This window comes from Aethalodelphis obliquidens, unplaced genomic scaffold (genome assembly GCF_003676395.1).
Source record: "Aethalodelphis obliquidens isolate GAN/ISIS:26980383/991018 unplaced genomic scaffold, ASM367639v1 scaffold10, whole genome shotgun sequence".
Lineage (NCBI taxonomy): Eukaryota > Metazoa > Chordata > Mammalia > Artiodactyla > Delphinidae > Aethalodelphis > Aethalodelphis obliquidens.
Window position 1 is genome coordinate 33,140,214 of NW_020837954.1, and position 25,928 is coordinate 33,166,141.

The 25,928-nt window shown below is 41.5% G+C and overlaps 1 protein-coding gene across 3 annotated transcripts in view; it reads left to right on the top strand.

Moving 5' to 3' along the window:
* The window catches only part of DAAM1 (dishevelled associated activator of morphogenesis 1), a 179,351-nt gene extending 153,667 nt beyond the window's left edge, over positions 1 to 25,684 (top strand). For all 3 annotated transcript variants that reach the window (XM_027111387.1, XM_027111385.1, XM_027111386.1), the window contains 7 exons: positions 1,637 to 1,725; positions 2,581 to 2,749; positions 6,444 to 6,551; positions 8,500 to 8,560; positions 18,773 to 18,904; positions 21,789 to 21,959; positions 22,977 to 25,684. In XM_027111387.1, the coding sequence (XP_026967188.1) occupies positions 1,637 to 1,725; positions 2,581 to 2,749; positions 6,444 to 6,551; positions 8,500 to 8,560; positions 18,773 to 18,904; positions 21,789 to 21,959; positions 22,977 to 23,186 (940 nt within the window). In that variant the 3' untranslated portion in view covers positions 23,187 to 25,684. The remainder of the gene's footprint in view (positions 1 to 1,636; positions 1,726 to 2,580; positions 2,750 to 6,443; positions 6,552 to 8,499; positions 8,561 to 18,772; positions 18,905 to 21,788; positions 21,960 to 22,976) is intronic.
* The last annotated feature ends 244 nt before the right edge of the window (positions 25,685 to 25,928 follow it).

Consider the following 25,928-nt stretch of genomic DNA (forward strand, 5'->3'; position numbering starts at 1 on the left):
GTTCTCGCCCATGGGTGAGCCAGGGTCAGAGTTTCTCACAGTTATCTCTATTTCTGGGCCTCTTTGGCTCATGTACTTTAACCTAATCAAGTCATAACTTTTCTGGGTTCTAGTCAGTGTCATTCTCCTCAGCACTTTGATCCCTTGGGATTCTAGCCCACTCCTCCTTATACCTCAACATCTCAAGGTGGTTGTAAAATAGAAACAATGGGCAGACTCAGAGGTATCAACGTAGAGCCCACATAACTAAATAGCCGGGGTCTGGATGTCAAATCATGACACACGCAGACATCACTAATCGATCGTGGCACTCTTCCCACGGGACCTTGGCAAGCTTTCTCAACCCTTCTCCAGAAAGCCCCGCAGCAGCTGCTGCTCCGTAATTGAGTTTGGCATGTGAGCCGAGTTGCTTTGCCATCCCAGGCCTAGCGAATTGATTCTGCATTGGACAAGGACCAGTGATCCTGAAACTCTCAGTCAACCCCAGGGCAGAGCTCCTCCCCTGAGTGCCAGTGGCCTACATGGTGGCCAAGGTGAACATGCCACTCTGCATTTCTGCTATATCTGGACTTATTTTTGTTGTTTCACCTCAACTTGCCATTTTGCATACTACTGTAGAACAAAGGATGGTTTTGAAATTTTGACACGTATGCCCAGCAACCCTTCGTGTAGACAAACACATGGCCACCTGCAATAACTGCGCCTTAATAACTGTCTAGATGTTTGCATGTGTCTTAATCCTGCTATCAGCCCTGCCAGGAGGGCTGTCAGGCAGGGAGGTATTCTCTGCTGGCAACTGGAGGAGTTAAGATTCCTGCCCAAGGTCACCTAATAAGAGCAGAACCTGGCCTGCATCTGTCTGATTATATGGTATAGTTTTGGATGAGGGCCGATCACTAGTCCTACTGGACTGAAGTTTCCTCCGGAGAGCAGGTTAGGCAGTGAGTTCAGAAGGCCTGGGCAGGTATGCCCACCCTCACCCGCTCAGAAACACCAAGCAGCCTGTATTGGTGGTGATCACAGGCCAGTGGCCTGTTATCTCTAGTCGCTAGTCGCTATCCTGGAAGGCAGAGCTTTCCAGCCCTGAGGGGTGCAGCTAGGGACCTAACTGTGAAGAAAGAGGAAGGTTTGGGGACGTGAGTGGGGAGAGGATGGTGTGAGGAGAGAATGCCGGAGACAAGTTTTACCCTACAGTTCTGCAAGGCACACTTTGTGGCAAGTGAAGCACCATGGCAGGAGTGCAGGCAACTGCCCTTCATTTGCAGCAGAAGCGGGGAGTCTTTACATTTTCATTCCTTTTTATCGCTTTTCTGTTCTCAAGAGCTACTAGGACTCTGAGGAAGTGAAAGGGGCTTTAGTCAACAGCAGTTAGCTCTCACTTTCTTTTAGCAATTGCATAAGCTGATTGGAGCTAAGGCCCTGCTGCACTTGCCCGAACACTCCCCATAGGGCACTGGGAAATGGGCTCTCCAGGTGCAGTTGGCCTCAGACCCTGTGCTCCTGTCCAGGAGAGGAACTCTGTGTGTGTGTGTGCGTGTTGGGGTGGGAGTGCTCTAAGGTACCATCACCTCCATATTCATTGAGTGAACATACATGTATTAAGTACGTGTTCATTAGTTGATGCTTGCTCTTACAGAATCAATCATTATCAGCAAAGACTGCAGTCGCTGTACTTCAAAAAGAAGTTTGCAGAGCGTGTGGCAGAAGTGAAGCCCAAAGTGGAAGGTAAAGTCAAGCTGCCCAGACTGGCAATGATGTTCATCTCAAGTACCCATTTACAAGTGCAATGCAAGTGCATATAGTAAACTGGATCCCTTTGGTGATTTTTTTTTTTTGCTTGAAATCTGTTGGAATTCTGGCAGATAATTACTTAAGGTCTGTCCTTGGCTTGATGGCCTAGCCTGGGTTCTGGAACTCACAGCACACTCCCTGGACTCCTCTGCAGAACTGGGCTTTTGCAATCTGGGTATTGGTGAGGAATTTATTTGATCGCTACTGGCATTAAACCTACAGTTAGCTTTCTTGTAACGGGGCCTTACTGGATTTTTCTGAGGGAAGATTTGAGGCTGATACATGGTTTGATTTTGAGGCTGTTAAATTTTTAGGTGCTTGAAATGTGGGCAACTGAAGAGCACAGCCACAGAGTGCAGGCTGACTTTGGGGTCCTGATGACACCTGCCAGCTGTGACATGTCACACGTTTGCCCAGTTTTTCTATCAGTGGAATTGATCAACTGTCCTGTGATCTGACTCACACCAGGCAAGAAAGGGTCTGCAAAGGAATGTGGAAAAGGCAGTAGCTGCTCTATGTATTCCTAACTGCTTATGGTCGGGGAGTCAGCCAAGAAAAAGACTGAGAAAGGCTAGGACTGTGCACCTGTCTCTGGGTCTCTTGAACAACTTGAGCTGGCTCTCCTTGCCCCCTTGCTCTTGGCTTCTGGTAAAGGTGTTCAGAAAGTGCTCCCTGGTAGTCTAACAGCCCCATCTTCCATCTCCAGTATCTGTTATCAGGTGTGTGGATTTAGGATGGGTATCATTGAAAAGTCTTGTTGTAATAGTTTTATGTATTTTTGTTTTGAAGCAATTCGTTCTGGTTCAGAAGAGGTGTTTAGGAGCAATGCCCTGAAGCAGTTGCTGGAAGTGGTTTTGGCATTTGGAAATTACATGAATAAAGGCCAAAGAGGCAATGCATATGGATTCAAGATATCCAGCCTAAATAAGATTGCTGACACAAAATCCAGTATCGATAAGTAAGTATGGAAGATCTGGGAGCTTAGGTCGGGGCTCAACTTTGTACGCTCTGGTCCTCCTGGGCCTCTTCATCCCAAAGTGTCTGGTCTGCACTTCTCCTCTCCTGCTCTTTCCTTCTCCACTGACTCCTCCCTTCCTGTCTCATGACCACACGTATCCCCAAGTTCCCACTGGGCCAGTTATCCTTCATTTTCATTCCACAAGGATATCATCTAGTCCAAGTTTTTTGTGTTTGGGGTTTTCTCGGGTAAACTGATTACAGTGTAATACACAAAAGACAGGTTCACTCACCGTAAAGGTACAGCTTGATGACTTTCCACAAATTGAACACATCTGTATAACTAGTGCCCAGTTCAAGAAACAGAACCTTACCAGCACCCTAGTAGCCCCCTCACGGCCTCTCCTAGTTGCTACTCCTCCACAGAGTTAAAAAACTGACAGCTGATGACAATGTGAAGTTTGTTGGCTTTGTAGGTTATGGTTTCCTTGGTACGTGGAAGCTAGCAGCTACCTTAAAAAATGACAATGTGTAAATGCATTTTGGCTGTTGGTATTCAGCTGCTCATCCCGAGACTCATTAAAATGCTTCCTAGAAAGTGTGTTTTAGGTGAACAGATTCCTGTTAGAGACACCAGAAGGTGAAAATGTGCTAGTGTCATTTCCAGGTAAGGGCATTAGGCATATTAACTGTAGCTTCCCTGAGAGCTGTGTTTCCCACTGACTTGGAAGGAATTTGTTTCTAAGGTAAACTTCTCTGTAACCCGAATTATTTTTAGAAGTATAGGCTGTTCACCCTAATTATTCCCAACCAGTGAGACTTTTTATTCTATATTTTCTATAGGGTCAGTGAAGCATAGCATTATGGCAACCCTGAATCCATCGTATAAGAAACAAGCAGTGTGTTCAGTTGTGGGGCTAAACCTTATTTTTGCATCGTGTAGAAATAGATTAACAACGCACAGCTGATACGTTCTATCAACACCACCTTATTTTTCCTTGAATTTTATTATTTTTTATACAGCAGGTTCCTATTAGTTATCTATTTTATACACATCAGTGTATATATGTCAATCCCAATCGCCCAATCCATCACACCCCCACCCCCACCCCCCCACTTTCCCCCCTTAGTGTCCATACGTTTGTTCTCTACATCTGTGTCTCACTTTCTGCCCTGCAAACCAGTTCACCTGTACCATTTTTCTAGATTCCACATATATGTGTTAATATATGATATTTGTTTTTCTCTTTCTTACTTCACCCTGTGTGACAGTCCCTAGGTCCATCTGCATCTCTACAAATGACCCAATTTCGTTCCTTTTTATGGCTGAGTAATATTCCATTGTATATATGTACCACATCTTCTTTATCCATTCATCTGTCGATGGGCATTTAGGTTGCTTCCATGACCTGGCTGTTGTAAATAGTGCTGCAGTGAACATTGGGGTGCATGTGTTTTTTTGAATTATGGTTTTCTCTGAACACCACCTTATTTTTAATGTAAGCACTTGATCCTTTCAGAGCCCGTTCACATTTGATTGTCACAACAACCTGTGAGGTCCCCAGGCCAAGTGTTGTATCGCCTGTTGTCAGATAAAGAAACCGAGGCAGGGTCAGGTGGCTCATTTAGCTTGTCTGAGGTCACAACCAGCAAGGTGTTTGGCCTTACAGGTATTTGACAGTTGTTCTGGTGGTCTGCCCACAGCTCTCCGCTACCAACAGACCGATTTTATTTGGAGGTTGCAGTAAGTAACTGCAGCACCTTACTTGCATATAAAGAGCAGCCATCTTTTAAGGAACGGTCTCCTCTTCAACTGGGCTTGCAGGTTGGGGAGGAAGGAAATCCTCACCACCAGTCAGTCCTATTCTCTCTGTCTCTCCCTCTCCCCTCATTCATACACACACACTCACACACACACATTTGCCCCCCACCTTCCAACTTACTGATAAGCTGGTACTTACTACATGATTATCTGCTAGTTAATGATATAAACTTTATCCAATACACAATAAGCCTTTTCAAAACAATAAATTAAAAACATTTCTGATCTTCTTCTTTTCCCTCTTCACTCTGCATTAAAGGCTTGTTTCTGGTAATGACCAGAGAGTAGTCAAATGTGAGGCTGTTTAGTTGTTTTTATTATTCAGGAATTTCTCTTCACTCATATGAGGTGTTATTTGGATAGCAGACAAATGTGGTTTGCTATCCAAATGTGATCTGGTTTTAAGTCTTTCTACACTAAAAAAGGCATATATGGTTAATTAAATAAATTTCTCTAACAAAGCATTTCTCTGAAATAATGAAGGAAAATGGCATTACTCTTTCTCGCGATGGTTGCTGGGATTTTGCCTCTCATGCAGCCGGCACATGGCAGACACATAGATTCTGTGAAAGGCAAAATTGAAGTGGAACAATACAGCTGAACACCTGCAAAATAAGTGGCCACAAGTATTAGCCACTGTTTTACTTTGCTGAGCAATGGTTTTCTAATTATTAGAGGAAGAAAAATAAGGGGAATTTTTTTTCCGTGTGGGACTCAGTTGACTCCTCTGAGTTGACTCAGAGGAATAGGATTGCCTTGACCTCCAGGAAGCTGCAAGGATAACCAGAAATGGTTTGCGTTGCTACGGGGAAAAACTGTTCGGCAGCTCTGCTTTACTTTTGTTGCGGGGGGGTGGGGGGTCCTTAACCTTGTGAATTAGCAAACTGCCTAAAAATTATGGAAATGTTTTTAAAGAAATGCATTTGTGTCCTCCTGATTATGCTAACTTTCAATAGCATAAGTGGTTCTTGATCTTGGCTGTTAGTCTCAGTGGGGAGTTTTAAAAAATACCCACATCTGGTCCCACCTCATTCCAATGACTGAGTCTCAGGTTGGCCCAGGCATCTGGGGTCCAGGTGATTGTAATGTGCATCAGAGTCAGGGACCAGGGGACCAGACTACCACAGCGTGGCCTCATAGATAGTGTTATCAGATGCCCGCCTTTTCAACCCAGGTCAGTCAGGGTTCAGCCCTGTCACCACCAAAGAGGGAGCTGGTTGTGCAGTTAGGAGCTGAAGTGTTGCTAAAATTAGGCCGCGAGGGTATCATATCCATGATGGCACAGTCCTGGCCCATTTCCAGGTCCTGCCCTGAAATAGGGGGCATTCTAACTTTCAGAAGGGAAAAATGTTATCACCCAGTTGAAAGAAACCCTTAAATGAGAATTGTCAATAATTTTCATCAGTGAGTTGCTGCTCTGTACTTTCAGACTTGAAAATTAGCTGTCCTCTCTAGTGGATTAAACATCCCTCACTCCCCACCCCACCCTGCTTGTTAGGAACTTGCAGGGCAGGCCTCGTCTTTGGGTGGATGCACTGTGAAGGGATGTCCCTTTTGGCAATGGTTCAGACTCATTTCCATCACCCATCGCATTACGCAGGTTGTGAAGGATCCCCATTATGGGCCAAAAACGTAATTCTTATCCCCTGCCCTTCCCTTTCAGAAGATGTGTGCTGCTTTTGGCATATATTTTTGTAAATCCCACGAAGGCTCTCCTCTACTCCCTTTCTCTTAAGAATGCCTGCCTTTCAGGAACCTACACATTTTGAAAGTAATGCAGGGACGTAGCATTCTTGTGGAAGTAATCACTTGAATATACAAATCATATGCAGATATTAACCATGTTTAATACTCTCTCCTTCTGTAATTGTAGGAACATTACACTTTTGCACTATCTCATAACTATTGTGGAAAATAAATACCCCAAGGTTCTCAATCTAAATGAGGAGCTGCGGGACATTCCTCAAGCAGCAAAAGTAAAGTAAGTACTTAGAGTGAATTGTTTCAGTTTTTAAAATCCGTTGGACTGTGGTTTAGCCGTTGAGATAGTTAGCGTTGCATGAAGAGGGTCCTTCTGTTTGCTTTCCCCTGAACAGTGTATGAAATAAAGTTTGAATAGTATCCATGTCACTCAGATGTTTTACATGAGTTTGAATATACGGTTGACTCTTGAACGGTGGGGTTAAGGGTGCCGGCACCCCCCGAATCCCCACTGCACAGCTGAAAATCCAACATATAACTTCATAGCTGACCCTTCCTGTGCGGGGTTCCTCAATACCCATGGTCCCACATCTGAGGATTCAGTCAACCACAGACCATGTAGCACATAATTATTGAAAAAAAATCTGCGTATAAGTGGACCCGTACAGTTCACACCTGTGTTGCTCAAGGGTCACTGTATACTTGTTCTAGCTGTTTCAGAATATTCCTGGATGCAGTTTCTAACTTCTACAAAACCTAATTTTCTGAGTTATGAAGAGTCTAGGGAAGCAGTGTGGTTTCACTAGTAGTTGGAAAGGGTGGTCTCTTAAAATACAGGTGGGAGCACACTTAGTTAAATGAGGATATGAGGATACATGTTTAAGCAAATGGAAGTCCTGCAGGTCAGGGTGTTGCTAGTAATTTTCCCATGTGTACACACTCCCAGAAACCAAGCAACCTTTTAATGGAAAGCAGTCTTTATGCAAATGAAGGAACTAAAAATAAAGTGGAAAATCACTAAACTTTCCCCACAAACTTCACACCACTTTTCAGAGACCTCATGAGGGGTAGGCACTTTTCCTTGCTGTTCTTCCTGCTTCCTTTTGCCCCCACCCCGCCTTTTTAAAAATTTTTTTTTTTTTTCGCTGCATTGGGTCTTGGTTGTCCCGCACGGGCTTTCTCTAGTTGTGGCGATGGGGGACTACCCTTCGTTGTGGTGCATGGGCTTCTCATTGCGGTGGCGGAGCACGGGCTCCAGGCGCGTGGGCTCAGTAGTTGTGGCTTGCGGGCTCTAGAGCACAGGCTCAGTAGTTGTGGCGCACGGGCTTAGTTGCTCCACGGCATGTGGGATCTTCCCCGACCAGGGCTCGAACCCATGTCCCCTGCATTGGCAGGCGGATTCTTAACCACTGTGCCACCAGGGAAATACCCCACTCCCCTTTTTTTAAAAACATATTTAAACTGCATCTTTTTGCAGTGATTTTAAAAAGCCTGATGAGCAGGCTAATTTTTTCCCTCTGTAGAGTTTGGTAGAAGTGTACCATGTAAGACATGAAATTAAAATGTTCAAGTAAATGAAGTGTCAATGAATTTGTTTACATGTGAATTCTCTGTGAGAATTAAGTTGTAATCTCTCATGTTTAAAAGCTGTCAAATAAAAAGCATTATGGGAGAAGCCCAGGAAACTTTCTCTGTTTAAAAAAAAAAAAAGTCAATGAAAATGAAAACTAATTAGTAAAACTTTAAGAAAAATCATTGTTGATTGAAATTTAGGCCATCACCTCGTAACATTCATACTACCACAGCACTCATGAAAAGCAATATAATAACGATGAAGAGCACAGCACACACGATTGTGGATCGACTGTTTCTTTGCCTTGTCCAAAGGGAGGCACACATGGCAAGAAATTTATTTCCACATACAGTAATTTGCTTAAGTGAGATTTTTGTGATTGAAACATGACATATTTCTATTCTGCCCTTTTTAACCTATAAATATTATACCTGCTGGCTGTGGAAAACAAAAAAACCCCCATAATTCCATACCTAAATTTCATAAGTTTAAAATGTTGCTGTCTTTCTGTGAGATCTGAACACTGAAGGGAATTTTAAACATTTAAAATGAAGTAGTGTGGACTTCCAAGCATGAAATATTTAAACTCATCATATATTTAATACAATAAGTGTAAGTCCCATGTTGGTTACTAAAATGTTGCCATTTACAACAGCATGACTGAGCTGGACAAGGAAATAAGCACCTTGAGAAGTGGCCTGAAAGCAGTAGAGACGGTGAGTATGTTTCTCGTTCTAATTCCCAGTCCCTTCACTCTCTCTGGTGCTGGTGATGGCATCCAGCAGAGGAGTTGCTGGTTGCCTTGGCATGCAGGATAAACATTTATTGTTTAAACAAAAGAAAAAAAAATGCAACAGCGAAGAAGCAAAGGCAGGCTGTGTTTAGCCTGGTGATGCAGTGGCAGGCAGCAGGATGTCATGGGGGCATCAGGGGAACAGGAACTGGGAAATCGGACCCAGAGTTCCACCACTTTCCTACCTGTGAGGCAGGACTCATGAAAGAGGATTGGCTAGAGAGTCTTCAAGGTCTTCTCGGTGTTTCTGTTTATAAATGATGTTTACTCTCAGAGCAATGGAACTTCTCTGTTGTCTTTGAGCCGGTCCCTTGGGGAGTATTTTTTGAGCACTTTGGGGGTTCAGTCCATTCTCAAGGCGAGGGGATCACGATGACTCAGAATCCTTACCCTCCAGGTGTTAACAGTGGCCAGGAGCAGTCAGTCCAGTTCACCTCCTAAGTGATGACAAAGGTGCCTTGAGGAGGATCGGGGATTTAGGTTAGCCCGAGGCTTCGGGAATGGGTGGCGTGTGTGAGAGGAAGCTTCTCCTCTGGACGAGATGAAGTTTGAGCTGTGGCTTAGAAGGAGGGTAGGGTGAACTTAGGTACAGAGGAGGGAGGCTGTCTCAGCCTGGGCCCGGGCTCCATGGAAGGAAAGCAGGTCAGCGTGCCGGAGGCAGTGGAGCCGGTGGAACTAACCCAGACTGTGAGGGCACAGTGCCCCGTGGGTACCGCACGAGGGCTGCTGACAGGGTGGGGGCGGGTCAAGGTGAGAAGCCTCGCTCGGGAGAGCAGAGCTCTGGCCTGGCACTTGGTGAAGGAGGCTGGTCTGCAGGCAGCTCGGGAAGGTGCCCCACAGATCATTTATCAGTAACGCCAGGAGGACCCTCCTCCTTTTTTAAAAATAACTTTATCTATTTTTTATTTTGTCTGCATTGGGTCTTCGTTGCCGCTTGCCGGCTTTCTGTAGTTGAGGCGCGCAGGCTTCTCAGTGCGGTGGCTTCTCGTTGCGGAGCATGGGCTCTAAGTGCATGGGCTTCAGTAGTTGCGGCACCCGGGCTTCAGTGGTTGCGGCACGCAGGCTTCAATGGTTGTGGCTTGTGGGCTTAGCTGCTCCACGACATGTGGGATCTTCCCGGACCAGGGCTCGAACCCGTGTCCCCTGCATTGGCAGGTGGATTCTTAACCACTGCGCCGCCAGGGAGGTCCCACCTCCTCCTTCTTATAATCATAAAACTGTGCCATAGAAAGTAGTTGACTTCATTAAAGAAACAGCTCTAATAAAAATTAGAGTCACAGTGTCTAACCTTTTCTATTTTTAATAAATTAAGGAGCATGTAAGGTTTTCTTTTTTTCCTTATTTTGGGGGAGGGGGTAGGGGTGGTCGCTGTTTAAAAAGAGCAGTAGATACTCTTTTTTCCAGCCCCTGTGGGCTGAGAGACTGTGAGTGCGCGTGGAGGACAGTCCTCGGCTTTCAGAGGCCAAACTGGATAAGGGCAGTTTGGGACAAGGCTTGTGTTACAGTCTTCACTCTGCGGCCATTTCCTCCCAGTGGAAAGCTTTCTTGAGACTAGCATGGCAGTGACTGACAGTCCTAAAGCCTGACAGTGGAGGCTCTGACCCCTGCATCTGAGCTAGTTCAGAGCAAGGCATGAGAGAGGGGTCCCAAGGAAGTTATGTGTTTGGGGGGTTTATTAAATGTTGTTTTGCTGAAATCTCTCTAGCCCCTGGGTCATGTACAATGTAACACACTCTTCACAGAAAAGGGGCTACAGAGGCCTCCCCTTTCCTCTGGCAGCTTAAATGTTAAGAGGAAGGAAATATTGGGAGGCAGGCTTTAATCCGTTGAAACATTCATGTGTCCCAGTTGTTCTTTTCACAAATTGATTACATTGCTTGAAGGTATCAAAGACAGAATTCTTATGGAATTATACATTCATGAAACACTTTAAAATTGCTTTCACATCTCTGCACCTCACACACATACATACACTCCCTTTCCAGGTCAAAGAGCTAGGATTGTGGCAATTTCTTTTAATCAGGGCAAGTTTCATGATTTATAAGGGTTTCCGCTTCTTTTCTTGCATTTGATTCCCATGATCATGTGTATATTACCCTCCTTTATTTATTTATTTATTTTTAAACATCTTTATTGGAGTATAATTGCTTTACAATGTTACTTGTAACTTGTCAGTTACAATTGCTTTACAAAGTTTCTGCTTTATAAAAAAGTGAATCAGTTATACATATACAAATGTTCCCATATCCCTTCCCTCTTGCATCTCCCTCCCTTCCACCCTCCCTATCCCACCCCTCTAGGTGGTCACAAAGCACTGAGCTGATCACCCTGTGCTATGCGGCAGCTTCCCACTAGCTATCGATTTTACGTTTGGTAGTGTATATATGTCCATGCCACTCTCTCACTTTGTCACACCTTACCCTTCCCCCTCCCCATGTCCTTAAGTCCATTCTCTAGTAAGTCTGTGTCTTTATTCCCGTCTTGCCCCTAGGCTCTTCATGACTTTTTTTTTTCCCTTAGATTCCATATATATGCGTTAGCACACGGCATTTGTTTTTCTCTTTCTGACTTACTTCACTCTGTATGACAGACTCTAGGTCCATCAACCTCACTACAAATAACTCAATTTCGTTGCTTTTTATAGCTGAGGATTATTCCATTGTATATATGTGCCACATCTTCTTTATCCATTCATCTGTTCATGGACACTTAGGTTGCTTCCATGTCCTGGCTATTGTAAACAGAGCTTCAATTAACATTTCAGTACATGACTCTTTTTGAATTGGTCATTCTATTTTTAGTTTTTTAAGGAACCTCTATACTGTTCTCCATAGTGGCTGTATCAATTTACATTCCCACCAACAGTGCAAGAGTGTTGCCTTTTCTCCACACCCTCTCCAGCATTTATTGTTTGTAGATTTTTTGATGATGGCCATTCTGCCCGGTGTGAGATGGTATCTCGTTGTAGTTTTGATTTGCATTTCTCTAATGATTAATGATGTTGAGCATGCTTTCACGTGTTTGCTGGCAATCTGTATATCTTCTTTGGAGAAATGTCTATTTAGGTCTTCTGCCCATTTTTGGATTGGGTTGTTTGATTTTTTGTTATTGAGCTGCATGAGCTGCTTGTAAATTTTGGAGATTGATCCTTTGTCAGTTGCTTCATTTGCAAATATTTTCTCCCATTCTGAGGGTTGTCTTTTCATCTTGCTGATGGTTTCCTTTGCTGTGCAAAAGCTTTTAAGTTTCATGAGGTCCCATTTGTTTATTTTTGTTTTTATTTCCATTTCTTTAGGAGGTGGATCAAAAAGGATCTTGCTGCGATTTATGTCATAGAGTGTTCTGCCTATGTTTTCCTCTGAGAGTTTGATAGTTTCTGGCCTTACATTTAGGTCTTTAATCCATTTTGAGTTTATTTTTGTTTATGGTGTTAGGGAGTGATCTAATTTCATACTTTTACATGTACCTGTCCAGATTTCCCAGCATCACTTACTGAAGAGGCTGTCCTTTCTCCACTGTACATTCCTCCCTCCTTTATCAAAGATAAGGTGACCATATGTGTGTGGGTTTATCTCTGGGCTTTCTATCCTGTTCCATTTATCTATATTTCTGTTTTTGTGCCAGTACCATACTGTCTTCATTACTGTAGCTTTGTAGTATAGTCTGAAGTCGGGGTGCCTGATTCCTCCAGCTCCATTTTTCATTCTCAAGATTGCTTTGGCTATTCGGGGTCTTTTGTGTTTCCATACAAATTGTGCAATTTTTTGTTCTAGTTCTGTGAAAAATGCCAGTGGTAGTTTGATAGGGATTGCATTGAATCTGTAGATTGCTTTGGGTAGTAGAATCATTTTCACCATGTTGATTCTTCCAATCCAAGAACATGGTATATCTCTCCATCTATTTGTATCCTCTTTAATTTCTTTCATCAGTGTCTTATAATTTGCTGCATACAGGTCTTTTGTCTCCTTAGGTAGGTTTATTCCTAGATATTTTATTCTTTTTGTTGCAATGGTAAATGGGAGTGTTTTCTTAATTTCACTTTCAGATTTTTCATCATTAGTGTATAGGAATGCTAAAGATTTCTGTGCATTAATTTTGTATACTGCTACTCTACCAAATTCATTGATGAGCTCTAGTAGTTTTCTGGTAGCATCTTTAGGATTCTCTATGTATAGTATCATGTCATCTGCAAACAGTGGCACCTTTACTTCTTCTTTTCTGATTTGGATTCCTTTTATTTCTTTTTCTTCTCTGATCGCTGTGGCTAAAACTTCCAAAACAATGTTGAATAATAGTGGTGAGAGTGGGCAACCTTGTCTTGTTCCTGATCTTAGTGGAAATGCTTTCAGTTTTTCATCATTGAGGATGATGTTGGCTGTGGGTTTGTCATATATGCCCTTTATTATGTTGAAGAAAGTTCCCTCTATGCCTACTTTCTGCAGGGTTTTTTTTTATCATAAATGGGTGTTGAATTTTGTCAAAAGCTTTCTCTGAATCGATGGAGATGATCATATGGTTTTTATTCTTCAATTTGTTAATATGGTGTATCATATTGATTGTTTTGCGTATATTGAAGAATCCTTGCATTCCTGGGATAAACCCCACTTGATCACGGTGTACGATCCTTTTACTGTGCTGTTGGATTCTGTTTGCTAGTATTTTGTTGAGGATTTTTGCATCTATGTTCATCAGTGATATTGGCCTGTAGTTTTCTTTTTTTGGCATTTTTGTCTGGTTTTGGTATCCCGGTGATGGTGGCCTCATAGAATGAGTTTGGGAGTGTTCCTCCCTCTGCTATATTTTGAAGAGTTCGAGGAGAATAGGTGTTAGCTCCTCTCTAAATGCTTTATAGAATTCACCTCTGAAGCCATCTGGTCCTGGGCTTTTGTTTGTTGGAAGATATTTAATCACAGTTTCAATTCCATTCCTTGTGATTGGTCTGTTCATATTTTCTATTTCCTCCTGGTCCAGTCTCGGAAGGTTGTGCTTTTCTAAGAACTTGTCCATTTCTTCCAGGTTGTCCATTTTATTGGCATAGAGTTGCTTGTAGTTTTCTCTCATGATCCTTTGTATTTCTGCAGTGTCAGTTGCTACTTCTCCTTTTTCGTTTCTAATTCTATTGATTTGAGTCTTCTCCCTTTTTTTCCTGATGAGTCTGGCTAATGGTTTATCAATTTTGTTTATCTTCTCAAAGAACCAGCTTTTAGTTTTATTGATCTTTGCTATCATTTCTTTCATTTCTATTTCATTTATTTCTGATCTGATTTTTATGATTTCTTTCGTCCTACTAACTTAGGTGTTCTTTTGTTCTTCCTTCTCTAATTGCTTTAGGTGTAAGTTTAGGTTGTTTATTTGAGATGTTTCTTGTTTCTTAAGGTAGGATGGTATTGCTATAAACTTCCCTCTTAGAACTGCTTTTGCTGCATCCCATAGGTTTTGGGTCATCGTGTTTTCATTGTCATTTGTTTCTAGGTATTTTTTGATTTCCTCTTTGATTTCTTCAGTGATCTCTTGGTTATTAGGTAGTGTATTATTTAGCCTCCATCTGCTTGTATGTTTTACAGATTTTTTCCTCTAATCGATTGCTAGTCTCATTGCATTGTGGTTGGAATAGATACTTGATATGATTTCAATTTTCTTAAATTTACCAAGGCTTGGTTTGTGACCCAAGTTATGATCTATCCTGGAGAATGTTCCATGAGGACTTGAGAAAAATGTGTATTCTGTTGTTTTTGGATGGAATGTCCTATAAATATCAATTAAGTCCATCTTGTTTAATGTATCATTTAAAGCTTGTGTTTCCTTATTTATTTTCATTTTGGATGATCTGTCCATAAAGTCCCCTATTATGATTGTGTTATTGTCGATTTCCCCTTTTATGGCTGTTAGTATTTGCTTTAGGTATTGAGGTGCTCCTATGTTGGGTGCATAAATATTTACAATTGTTATATCTTCTTCTTGGATTGATCCCTTGATCATTATGTAGTGTCCTTCTTTGTCTCTTGTAAGAGTCTTTATTTTAAAGTCTATTTTGTCCTATATGAGAATGCTACTCCAGCTTTCTTTTGATTTCCATTTGCATGGAATATCTTTTTCCATCCCCTCACTTTCAGTCTGTATGTGTCCCTAGGTCTGAAGTGGGTCTCTTGTAGACAGCATATATACACATCTTGTTTTTGTATCCATTCAGCCAGTCTATGTCTTTTGGTTGGAGCATTTAATCCATTTACATTTAAGGTAGTTATCGATATGTATGTTCCTATTCCCAGTTTCTTAATTGTTTTGGGTTTGTTATTGTACGTCTTTTCCTTCTCTTGTGTTTCCTGCCTAGAGAATTTCCTTTAGCTTTTGTTGTACATCTGGTTTGCTGGTGCTGAATTGTCTTAGCTTTTGCTCGTCTGTAAAGGTTTTAATTTCTCCTTCAAGTCAGAATGAGATCCTTGCTGGGTAGAGTAATCTTGGTTGTAGGTTTTTCTCCTTCATCACTTTAAATATGTCCTGCCACTCCCTTCTGGCTTGCAGAGTTTTTGTTGAAAGATCAGATGTTAAACTTATGGGGATTCCCTTGTGTGTTATTTGTTGTTTTTCCCTTGCTGCTTTTAATATATTTTCTTTGTATTTAATTTTTGATAGTTTGATTAATATGTGTCTTCGCGTGTTTCTCCTTGGATTTATCCTGTATGGGATTCTCTGTGCTTCCTGGGCTTAACTATTTCCTTTCCCATATTAGGGAAGTTTTGAACTATAATCTTTTCAAATATTTTCTCAGTCCGTTTCTTTTTCTCTTCTTCTTCTGGGACCCCTATAATTCGAGTGTTGGTGCCTTTAATGTTGTCCCAGAGGTCTCTGAGACTGTCCTCAATTCTTTTTGTTCTTTTTTGTTTATTCTGCTGTGCAGTATTTATTTCCACTATTTTATCTTTCAGGTGACTTATCCATTCTTTTGCCTCTGCTATTGTTCTGCTATTGATTCCTTCTAGAGAATTTTTAATTTCACTTATTGTGTTATTCATCATTGTTTGTTTTCTCTTTAGTTCTTCTAGGTACTTGTTAAACGTTTCTTGTATTTTCTCCATTCTATTTCCAAGATTTTGGATCATCTTTACTATCATTACTCTGAATTCTTTTTCAGGTAGACTGCCTATTTCCTCTTCATTTGTTAGATCTGGTGGGTTTTTATCTTGCTCCTTCATCTGCTGCGTGTTTCTCTGTCTTCTCATTTTGCTTAACTTACTGTGTTTGGGGTCTCCTTTTCGCAGGCTGCAGGTTCATAGCTCCCGTTGTTTTTGGTGTCTGCCCCCAGTGGCTAAGGTTGATTCAGTGGGTTGTGTAGGCTTCCTGGTGGAGCGGACTAGTGCCTGTGTTCTCGTGGGTGGGGCTTGATCTTGTCTCTCTGGTGGGCACGTCCACATCTGGTGGTGTGTTTTGGGGTGTCAGTGGCCTTATTATGATTTTAGGCAGCCTCTCTGCTAATGGATGGCGTTGTGTTCCTTTCTTTCTGGTTCTTTGGCATAGGGTGTCCAGCACTGTAGCTTGCTGGTCGTTGAGTGTAGCTGGGTCTTGGCATTGAGATGGAGATCTCTGGGAGATTTTTGCCATTTGATATTACATGGAGCTGGGAGATCTCTTGTGGACCAGTGTCCTGACGTTGGCTCTTCCACCTTAGAGGCACAGCACTGACTCCTGGATGGAGCACCACAAGACTTTCATCCACATGGCTCAGAATAAAAGCGAAAAAAGGGAAGGAAGGAAGGATGGAAGGAAGGGGAAGGAGGGAAGGAAGGAGACAAAGTAAAGTTATTAAAATAAAAAATAATTATTAAGAAATAAATTTTAAAACGTTAAAAAAAAATACAGACGGACAGAACACATGAAAAGAGAAAAAGGGAATATATATATATATCTTTTGCTCCCAAAGTCCACCTCTTCAATTTGGGATGATTCGTTTTCTTATTCAGGTATTCCACAGATGCAGGGTACATCAAGTTGATTGTGGAGATTTAATCCACTGCTCCTGAGGCTGCTGGGAGAAATTTCCCTTTCTCTTCTTTGTTCGCACAGCTCCCAGGGTTCAGCTTTGGATTTGGCCCCGCCTCTGCGTGTAGGTCGCCTGAGGGCGTCTGTTCTTTGCTCAGACAGGACGTGGTTAAAGGAGCTGCTGATTCGAGGGCTCTGGCTCACTCAGGCCGGCGGGGAGGGAGGGGTACGGAGTGCGAGGCGAGCCTGCGGCAGCAGAGGCCAGCATGACTTTGCACCAGCCTGAGGCACGCCGTGTGTTCTCCCAGGGAAGTTGTCGCTGGATCACAGGACCCTGGCAGTGGCGGGCTGCACAGGCTCCTGGGAGGGGAGGTGTGGAGAGTGACCTGTGCCCGCACACAGGCTTCTTGGTGGCTGCAGCAGCAGCCTGAGCGTCTCAATCCCATCTCTGGGGTCTGCGCTGATAGCCGCAGCTCGTGCCTGTCTCTGGAGCTCCTTTAAGCAGCGCTCTTAATCCCCTCTCCTCGCGCACCAGGAAACAAAGAGGCAAGAAAATGTCTCTCGCCTCTTAGGCAGGTCCAGACATTTTCCCGGACTCCCTCCCGGCTAGCCGTGGTGCACTAACCCCCTGCAGGCTGTGTTCATGCAGCCAACCCCAGTTCTCTCCCTGGGATCCGACCTCTGAAGCCCGATCCTCAGCTCCCAGCCCCTGCCCGCCCCGGCAGGTGAGCAGACAAGCCTCTCGGGCTGGTGACTGCCGGTCAGCACCGATCCTCTGTGCGGGAATCTCTCCACTGTGCCCTCCCCACCCCTGTTGCTGCGCTCTCCTCCGTGGTCCCGAAGCATCCCCCCTCTGCCACCCGCAGTCTCCACCTGAGAAGGGGCTTCCTAGTGTGTGGAAACCTTTCCTTCTTCACAGCTCCCTCCCACTGGTGCAGGTCCTGTCCCTATTCTTTTGTCTCTCTATTTTCTTTTGCCCTACCCAGGTACGTGGGGAATTTCTTGCCTTTTGGGAGGTCTTAGGTCTTCTGCCAGAGTTCAGTAGGTGTTCTGTAGGAGCTGTTCCACGTGTAGATGTATTTCTGATGTATTTGTGGGGAGGAAGGTGACCTCTGCATCTTACTCTTCCGCCATCTTGAAGCTTCCTGCCCTCCTTTTATGAGTGAAGAAGCTAAGGCCCAGGCTACTTGCCATGGATAAGTACCAAATCAGTGGTAGAACTGAATCAGAACCGCTAGCCTGTGACCTCTACTGTCCTGCTTGTTAGAATCTCTGCCAAAGCAGGTATGGAAGAAAACAGAGATCCAGATTAGGTCAGTAGGTACACAGGGTCACTGAGACCCTGGAGTCAGGCAGACGTGAGTTCAAATTTTGATTCTATCACTTATCAGCCACTTGACTTTGAGCAAAGAATTTAATCCCTCTGAACCTCAATTTATGTGTCTGTACGATTGGGATAATAATGCCTCACTTATAGAGGTTTTGTGGGATGAAATAAGAAAATGCATCTGGCAACGGTTGAAATTATTATTGAAATTGATTTGAATAATCTGTGTTCATCACCATGGTAATGGAGAATACGGATGATTAATGAGACACGAATACTCCTACCTGTCTGCTCACAAAATCCAAATGGTACGGATGAGAAGAAAAATGGCGTTATGGTGCCAAACGCTGCAGTTGAAATTCTACTGACCTAGATATCACAGTTCAGGAAATAAGTAGACTTGGCAGAGATGGAGAGAAGGAAAAAATAAAAAGTACCAGAGCTCTGAGCGCAGAATATCAACAGTCAAATTCTCTTGCTTTCAGTCACACACCTTTTGAATCCAATTTGCTCTCCATTATTTGTTTAACTTCTGTTAATTTTATCCAAATGCTAATCTCCTTACATTCTAAAGCCAGTATACAAAATCACACCAATAAAGTACTCAGATGACTGGTTAAATTGCATTTTGCAACTGTGTGTGGGCACATGGGCTTGGCTCTGTCAGGGTTGGTGGAAGGGCAGGGGGAACTGGACTATCATAAAATGTTTTACACTAGTTTTGATGGGTTTGCCATTCTGACTTATTAAATTTGAGGCATAAGGAAAATGAGACAAAGGGGTGTCTGTGTTTGAAGCCTACATTGACATTATCCATTTCCTGTGTTTAAGGAGCTGGAATATCAGAAGTCTCAGCCCTCACGGCCTGGAGATAAGTTTGTGTCTGTTGTCAGCCAGTTCATCACGGTAGCCAGTTTCAGCTTCTCTGACGTTGAAGATCTTCTAGCAGAAGCTAAAGACCTGGTAAATTTCCCCTTGCGCACTGAGTGTTGCTTGACAGAGCTGGTACTTTCAGATATTATAAGTATACTTTCATTTCTAGGGCTGTGATCAGTTGAAAAACATGCTTTCTATCTAACTGGGCTTTAGGTTAGTAAGACCTTGAAGTATCTGAATGGTGTAAAACAAGTAAATACTTTGACAGTTTTAAATATTTTGATAGTTTTTCCCTTGATTGTTATTATAATTATCTCTGGGAAACAGAAAAGAGTGGATTATGAAAACCAAGGGCAGGATGAAATGTGACATCAAGGTATGACTGAGGCCTTGTGCTTCAGAAACTTGTAAGATGCTCGCCTGAGACAGAGACTTAGGAGGGCAGGATATTCCCTCTTTAAATGTCTAGAAGAACTTACTAAATGATAGGCACTTTAATTCAGAGCCTCATTGCGAAAGACATTTTTTTTTTTTTTGCGGTACGCAGGCCTCTCACTGTTGTGGCCTCTCCCGTTGCGGAGCACAGGCTCCGGACGCACAGGCTCAGCGGCCATGGCTCACGGGGCCCAGCCGCTCCGCAGCATGTGGGATCTTCCCAGACCGGGGCACGAACCCGTGTCCCCTGCATCGGCAGGCGGACTCTCAACCCCTGCGCTACCTGGGAACCCCAAAAGGCATATTTTTAATAAGACTTTTTTAAAAAATGAATTTTGCTATTACAAAATCTTGTTTTCCTGTAAGGGAAGAGTTTTCATTGGCAAATATCCAACACCTTAAAATCCCCCTGCCCCATCTCTCTGTCTCTGTCTCTCTCTGGTTATTTCCTCTTCTAAAATTTATACACATTCATATACATGTGCACATTCTCTTGTCCCCTTCTCATTGTTAACAAATGTCATTAAGCTGCTATCCACCCTACTGAGTTCCTCCACACTGCCCATCTCTCAGTTGTGACAACACTCTTTTGCTTTAACTTGAATCTTTCCTTTGAAACTTGAGTAATGAATCTCATTTTTCTGTGGTCCCCTGTTCAGTTGTAGATATGGATGATTGTAAGTGTACACACATACTCATTAAAGTTCAGAAGTAGACTATGTTAAGATACACTAGCTAATCTCAACATTGAAACCCCACCTCCAATGTTATTAAATAAATGCAAGACAAGATATGTTTGAACGACTGTTGTTAGAGGTCCAGCCCCTGGTACCCCTGATTGAAATCAGTGAACTGATGTCAGCAGCCTCCCCTGTGATGGCCCCCAACTCAATCTAGGCAATACAGTACCTACTTCATCACGGGCTCAAACATTTTTCTAAGAATCAACTGAATAGTTAATTTTTGATTTATACAAACTCTACTTTTTTTTTTTTTTTTTCAATTTTAGTGTGGGAACTTTAGTCTGGGACTAGTTTTGTTCAGATTTCTAAGACTAAAATATACATGACTTCATCATCACTAGAATTCCTAGATAAAAAGATCATTCAGGATGGCTTTGACATGCCTGAACATCAATGTTTTAGAAACGCAATTGTAGTCTATCTGTTGCTGTTATGTTCATACCAGAACTTTTAGAAATTAGCTTATAAAACCATGCAGCAACTGAAGCGCTGCATGTGGTGTATGAAGAATGTCGTATTTTTCCCTTAAGAGCTTAGTTTCTAATAAAATATTTCCAAATAAGTAAAAGGTTGAGAATGCCTCGATGAAGAGAAAAATGGTAAAAAAGCATTATTATAAATTTAAAGATATGAAATATAAAACAATTGAAAATTGTCTTATTTAAGAATAAATGTTGAAAATATTTCCTTTACAGAGATAGGATCGCCAAAATGTCAGGAAAACTTAACAATATACTAAAGACAAGTAGTGCAAGAAAAATAAAAGCAATTAGACCATGAAGTATTTATGCAGTCCTCCCCAACCTAAGAGTTTCAAACTGTGAAGAAAACGAAAGATCTGGAAATTTTGAAGTAGTTGATTAGGCATAGGGAGTAAGAATTTGTTTGACCTTGAAGTTAGAAACACCGTCCGTTGTAGTTTAGATGTAATAGCATTAGATCCTTACAGAAGGAGATATAGTTCTAAAAAACAACTTGACTGGCATTGAACAGTATTTGGATGGTCATAATAATGCTAAGACACTTGAAAGCATACTATCTCGAGTTGTGAAGATAACCAGAAGAACTAAAAACAGAAATGTTAAAACTAAAAAGACTGGCTGTGCTATTTTGTTAGCCTATATATTTTTTAATTTAATTTTTAAAAATTCACCCTTAATATTTTGCATTTTATCTGTTTTTAAAAGATTTGCCTTGAAAGGGGTTCTAAAACAAAGGATTTAGAATAAAATTGTATTCTCAGTTATGAATTTTGAGTTGCCTTAATGATTCCATAATCAGTGAGTGTTTTCTAATTGAGGCCCAGGAAGTACAGTAATACCCATATTATTTATGATTAGTAAAAGCAGCTAAGAAACACTGTATCCTATTTGCTTTTGATACTAACTACATGGCACCAATAAATGATACTAAACTACTTCAAAGAAAAGTTAAAAGTACAAGTTTCCTTACCCCTGCTGAGTTTGCTCTTAGTTTTATATCCTGAGGAGTGCTCTGCCCTGTGATATTCTGCTTTCTTGTTTTTACTACTGTTTAGTTAATAAAGAGTCATAGGATGTAATCATAGATGTTAAGCTGAAATGAGGTGGACAAGGATAAATGGTTTCACAAGTCGTGGAGTATTACATTTTTTCCTTTAGAAGTGATTGATAGACATGTTCAGCAGCCAAAGATAAATCCAGCGAGTTATATTTGACTCAATTTGACCTTTAGCCCCTTGAGAGAGATTGATATTTATGTGATCACGGCCTTCTCTTGGAAGACTGAACTTCTTAAAACCTTCTTTCTTCCAGTTTACTAAAGCAGTGAAACACTTTGGGGAAGAGGCTGGCAAAATACAGCCAGATGAGTTCTTTGGCATTTTTGATCAGTTTCTTCAGGCTGTGTCAGAAGCCAAACAAGAGAATGAAAACATGAGAAAGAAGAAGGAGGAAGAAGAGCGCCGAGCTCGAATGGAGGCTCAGGTAAGTGGGTGGCCAGTTCCACCCCCAGAAAGTTCTGTTGCTGCATCTCCTTGGTTTTTAGGAAGCGCTCTGCCATGCTGGCAAGAAGGAGGGCATCAATGTCCTATCTAGAAGGCTGCTGGGAGTTTCAACTGGTAGAAAGTTTCTCTTGGGCAATGTGGCAGTCTATATCCAAAGCCTAAAAATATATATGCCCTTCCTTTGATCTGGAGTTCCACTTCTTAGAAATCAGTCTAAAGAAGTAATCATACATGTGCACAAAGAGAGCAGCAGTCTTTTTGATAGGCCCTAACCTGGAACAACCTACCCGTTTACTGACTGGGCATTAGTTCTAAATGATGTAATAGCTACATAGTGCACTGTTTACACAGTCCTTAAAAGTCATGTCTTTAAAGAATATTTAATGATGTGAGAAAGCTTAGATAACAATGGTTATCTCTTGATAAACAAAAGGGGAAAAATTATCCTTAATTCTTTAAGGATATCTAAATTTTCTATAATGTGTGTGTATTATTTGGCTCTTAATAATAGTAACTCTTGCATAGCAGGTTCCAGGCATCCACAGTAGATACAGGCTTAGCCTTTGATGTCAGGAACGTGGCCTAATGAGCATTTGCTTTAGTGTCTCTATACCATCAAAGAAACCAATATTTGGGGTCTATTTAATAGTGATAACTTTCTTATTCCATCATAGAAATATGAGTAGCCTTAATTGCTCTCTTTAACTAGAATATCATGGGGTTTACCCAGATTCTAGATGGCAAGAGTCTAATCACAAAGTGGTGGTCAGTTTTTTCATTGTTCCTTGCTTCTCTGATGAGCCCTCATGTCCCAGTCATCCTCTGAGCCCTCATGTCCCAGTCATCCTCTCTCATGACATCCAAGGGGGCTGGCAGCTATCAACAAATGTGGCTCAGTGGACTGAAGCACCGTCATGTTCCACAGAATTCATCTCCACTCAATACAAAACACAATATTATTTTGACACTTCTCTAAGAGGTCATCTTCCATTTGCAGCTCAAGGAACAACGTGAAAGGGAACGGAAAATGAGGAAAGCAAAAGAGAACAGTGAAGAAGGCGGAGAGTTTGATGACCTGGTTTCCGCTTTGCGCTCAGGAGAAGTGTTTGACAAAGACCTTTCTAAACTGAAACGGAATCGCAAGCGCATTACCAACCAGATGACGGACAGCAGCCGGGAGAGACCAGTCACAAAACTTAATTTCTAATTTCCCTTGAATACTTTTTTAGAAAGCTCATTAGCGGCCCTTTGAAGTGACTAGAACTTTTCATTACACTGCCTTGCAATCCAAACAGTGGCAATTTCTCCTTTCATCTGCGAGTGAATGAGTGAATGTGTGTGTATGTACATGTATGTGTGTGTATATATGAAGAAATGTATATAGAAATCTGAGAGTTGTCTGGAGACCTATATGTTTGGTTAAAAAAAAAAAATCTATGTTTATGTATGTGCTCAGAACCCATTTGTGTATATGCATTCATATTGAGTGTGGCTCATCTTCTTCCCCTGAACACCATGACTGTTCAGAAGCACAATACTATCTCCTCAAAGAGATACAGAGACATTCCCTAGAGTAAAAAGAAAAAAAATAAAGCTTGAGAAATATTTTATGGTTTCCAAGCTTGATATACTTTGAAATTATTTTCACTGGTGAAACTGGTGTTGGAAAAATATAGATTTAAAATGGTTTTTGATAGTTGACAGTATGATGCTGGTGCATCGCATCAGTAGTTGATAGGACCAGCTTAGAATTTCTGACATTGATGTGGGGATGCAGTCTGTAAATGTTTATTGAGAACATCTGGCACAAAATCTGAATTATGTAGAATGTCAATCAGAGTTCTTTTATATGTTTAAAACTTGGACATCAATTTTTCCCCCCTAATTTCATCGAGTTCTCTGCCAAGCACTCTTAATGATTTCTTTACATTGCTTTTGGAAAGAACACTATCTAAATGCAATCCATGCTCTTGTTAAAGAACAAAATTACCATAATGTGCTTGTTTTCCTAACAATATAGACCTATAAACTCTAAAAATAAAATTTCCCACCCAAGACTTACAAGGAGGAATTCTCTGAAAGGATAAAAATTATTTTAAAAAAAATTTTATGGGGTGCATTTTTTTTTTTTTTTTTTTTGGTATTTTCTGTTTTGTAGGACAAGCTGCATCTTCTGTAAATATAGGTCTGGACTAAAGGACATTTAGTGAATGCACAAAATGTCAACACCACCAACAGAGATGCCAAGAGCTATTTATCTCTAAGTATGTTTGATGTGATTTGCTGTTTATATGTTGTCATTTTAAGTTGTGTGTCAGTAACGCTACCTGTAAAATTTCAGTCCAAAAGATAAAGCTCTCAGGGAGAAATGAATAAAAACAATGAACATTAGAAAATAAAATATAGATGCTTACCATTAACCTACCAACTCTTAATATCCTTAAATTATATGATATATAAAGAGGACTGTTACTTTTTTTTTTTTGCTTTGCTTTATTTATTAGTAGTGGGGGAGGGGAGCTAAGGTTCTCTGTTTTCTTTCCATTGATCCTGTTGTGGTTGGGTTTCCTGTGGAGAGAGTAGTTTGTCCTATTGCACTAGAACATTATTTACTCACTAAATTGAGTTTTTCAGTCAATTAACAAATATTTATTGAAACACCTACTATGTGCCAGGCATAGTAGGGCTACAGTGGTAAGCAAGACAGAGCCCCTGCCCCCAAGGAGCTTATGCTCTAATGGGGACAGTTAAGGGGCAAACAGAATACCGATGCGTGCGCTGTACAGGAATTGTGCTATTTAAAAATAATTTGTATAAACTATAATGCCTAGCGCAGATGGCAAGGTCTCTGCGCTACATGAAAGCTGTGAAATAGCGCTCTAAGAGTTGGCAAGAGCCGTGGTTTTACGTTTTTTCCCCCTCACTGCAAACTTAGCAACTTTCTACACATTATATGGATGACTCTAGCAAATAAAACAGTCACAAATACACAGCAGACGTCGCGCTCCCCCAGCTCCTATGTACCAAGGTCTGCAAGTACACCACATTAAAGGTGCAGACGAGACTTTGCTCAAAAAAGCTTGGAGGTGAGAAGGAGTGGGATGTGCTATGTCTGTTCCTTAACTAAAGTGCCTCTATATATATTCTTTTCTATTTAGAGCAGGAGAAATTTGATCTGGCTCAAGTTTGGAACTGTCTTTTGAAAATGGCTTTGTTTTACAGTTTAAGGAATGGACAAGTGGAGGGAGAGTCACATAAAGGAGCAAGTGTGTGTAGCATGTTCCTCTCGCCCTTTTTCATCATCCTCATTTTGATATGGCCATCCTGGTAGGCCTTCTTTGCCATTTCCATTTTTCGTTTCTTTCCCAGAAAGCTGTGTGCAGGTAATTCCATGTGCCATTGTTGGAAAAAAAAACCCTACTTTTTAGATTGGTGCTGGTGTAAGTAGCCACTTTTTCCTCTCTTGGGTGTGTATTTTAAAAGTTTTTTGTTTGTTTGTTTTTTTAAATTAATGCCAAAAAGAAAAAGCATTATAATTTGTAAACTTAATTGTATGTCTTGTATCTTATTAGCTTAGTAGTTGGAACCACTTAGTCTTTAGGCGCGAGACTGTTGTTATAGTACCAAGAAAAAATGTTGTGTTATGAGACTGTAAATTTTTTTAAATAGCAACATGCAATAAAGAGATGAATTCATTAGGTGTTATGTATATGCTCTCTATGAGTTATTAAAACAGCATTATCAAACTTCTTTGCACTTTCCACCATTAAATTGAAATATTTCAAGTTGTTTACTAAATTAGAAATGATACATTTTTTAAACCTGTACATACTGGGCCTAGAGAAGTATAGTTTTCTGCTATGGCAGTGTTCAGGATGTCCACAGACTACCATATACTACCTCCTTCTGTAACATGTTTTTGGTATAACTCTATGTGTTGAACCGTTTC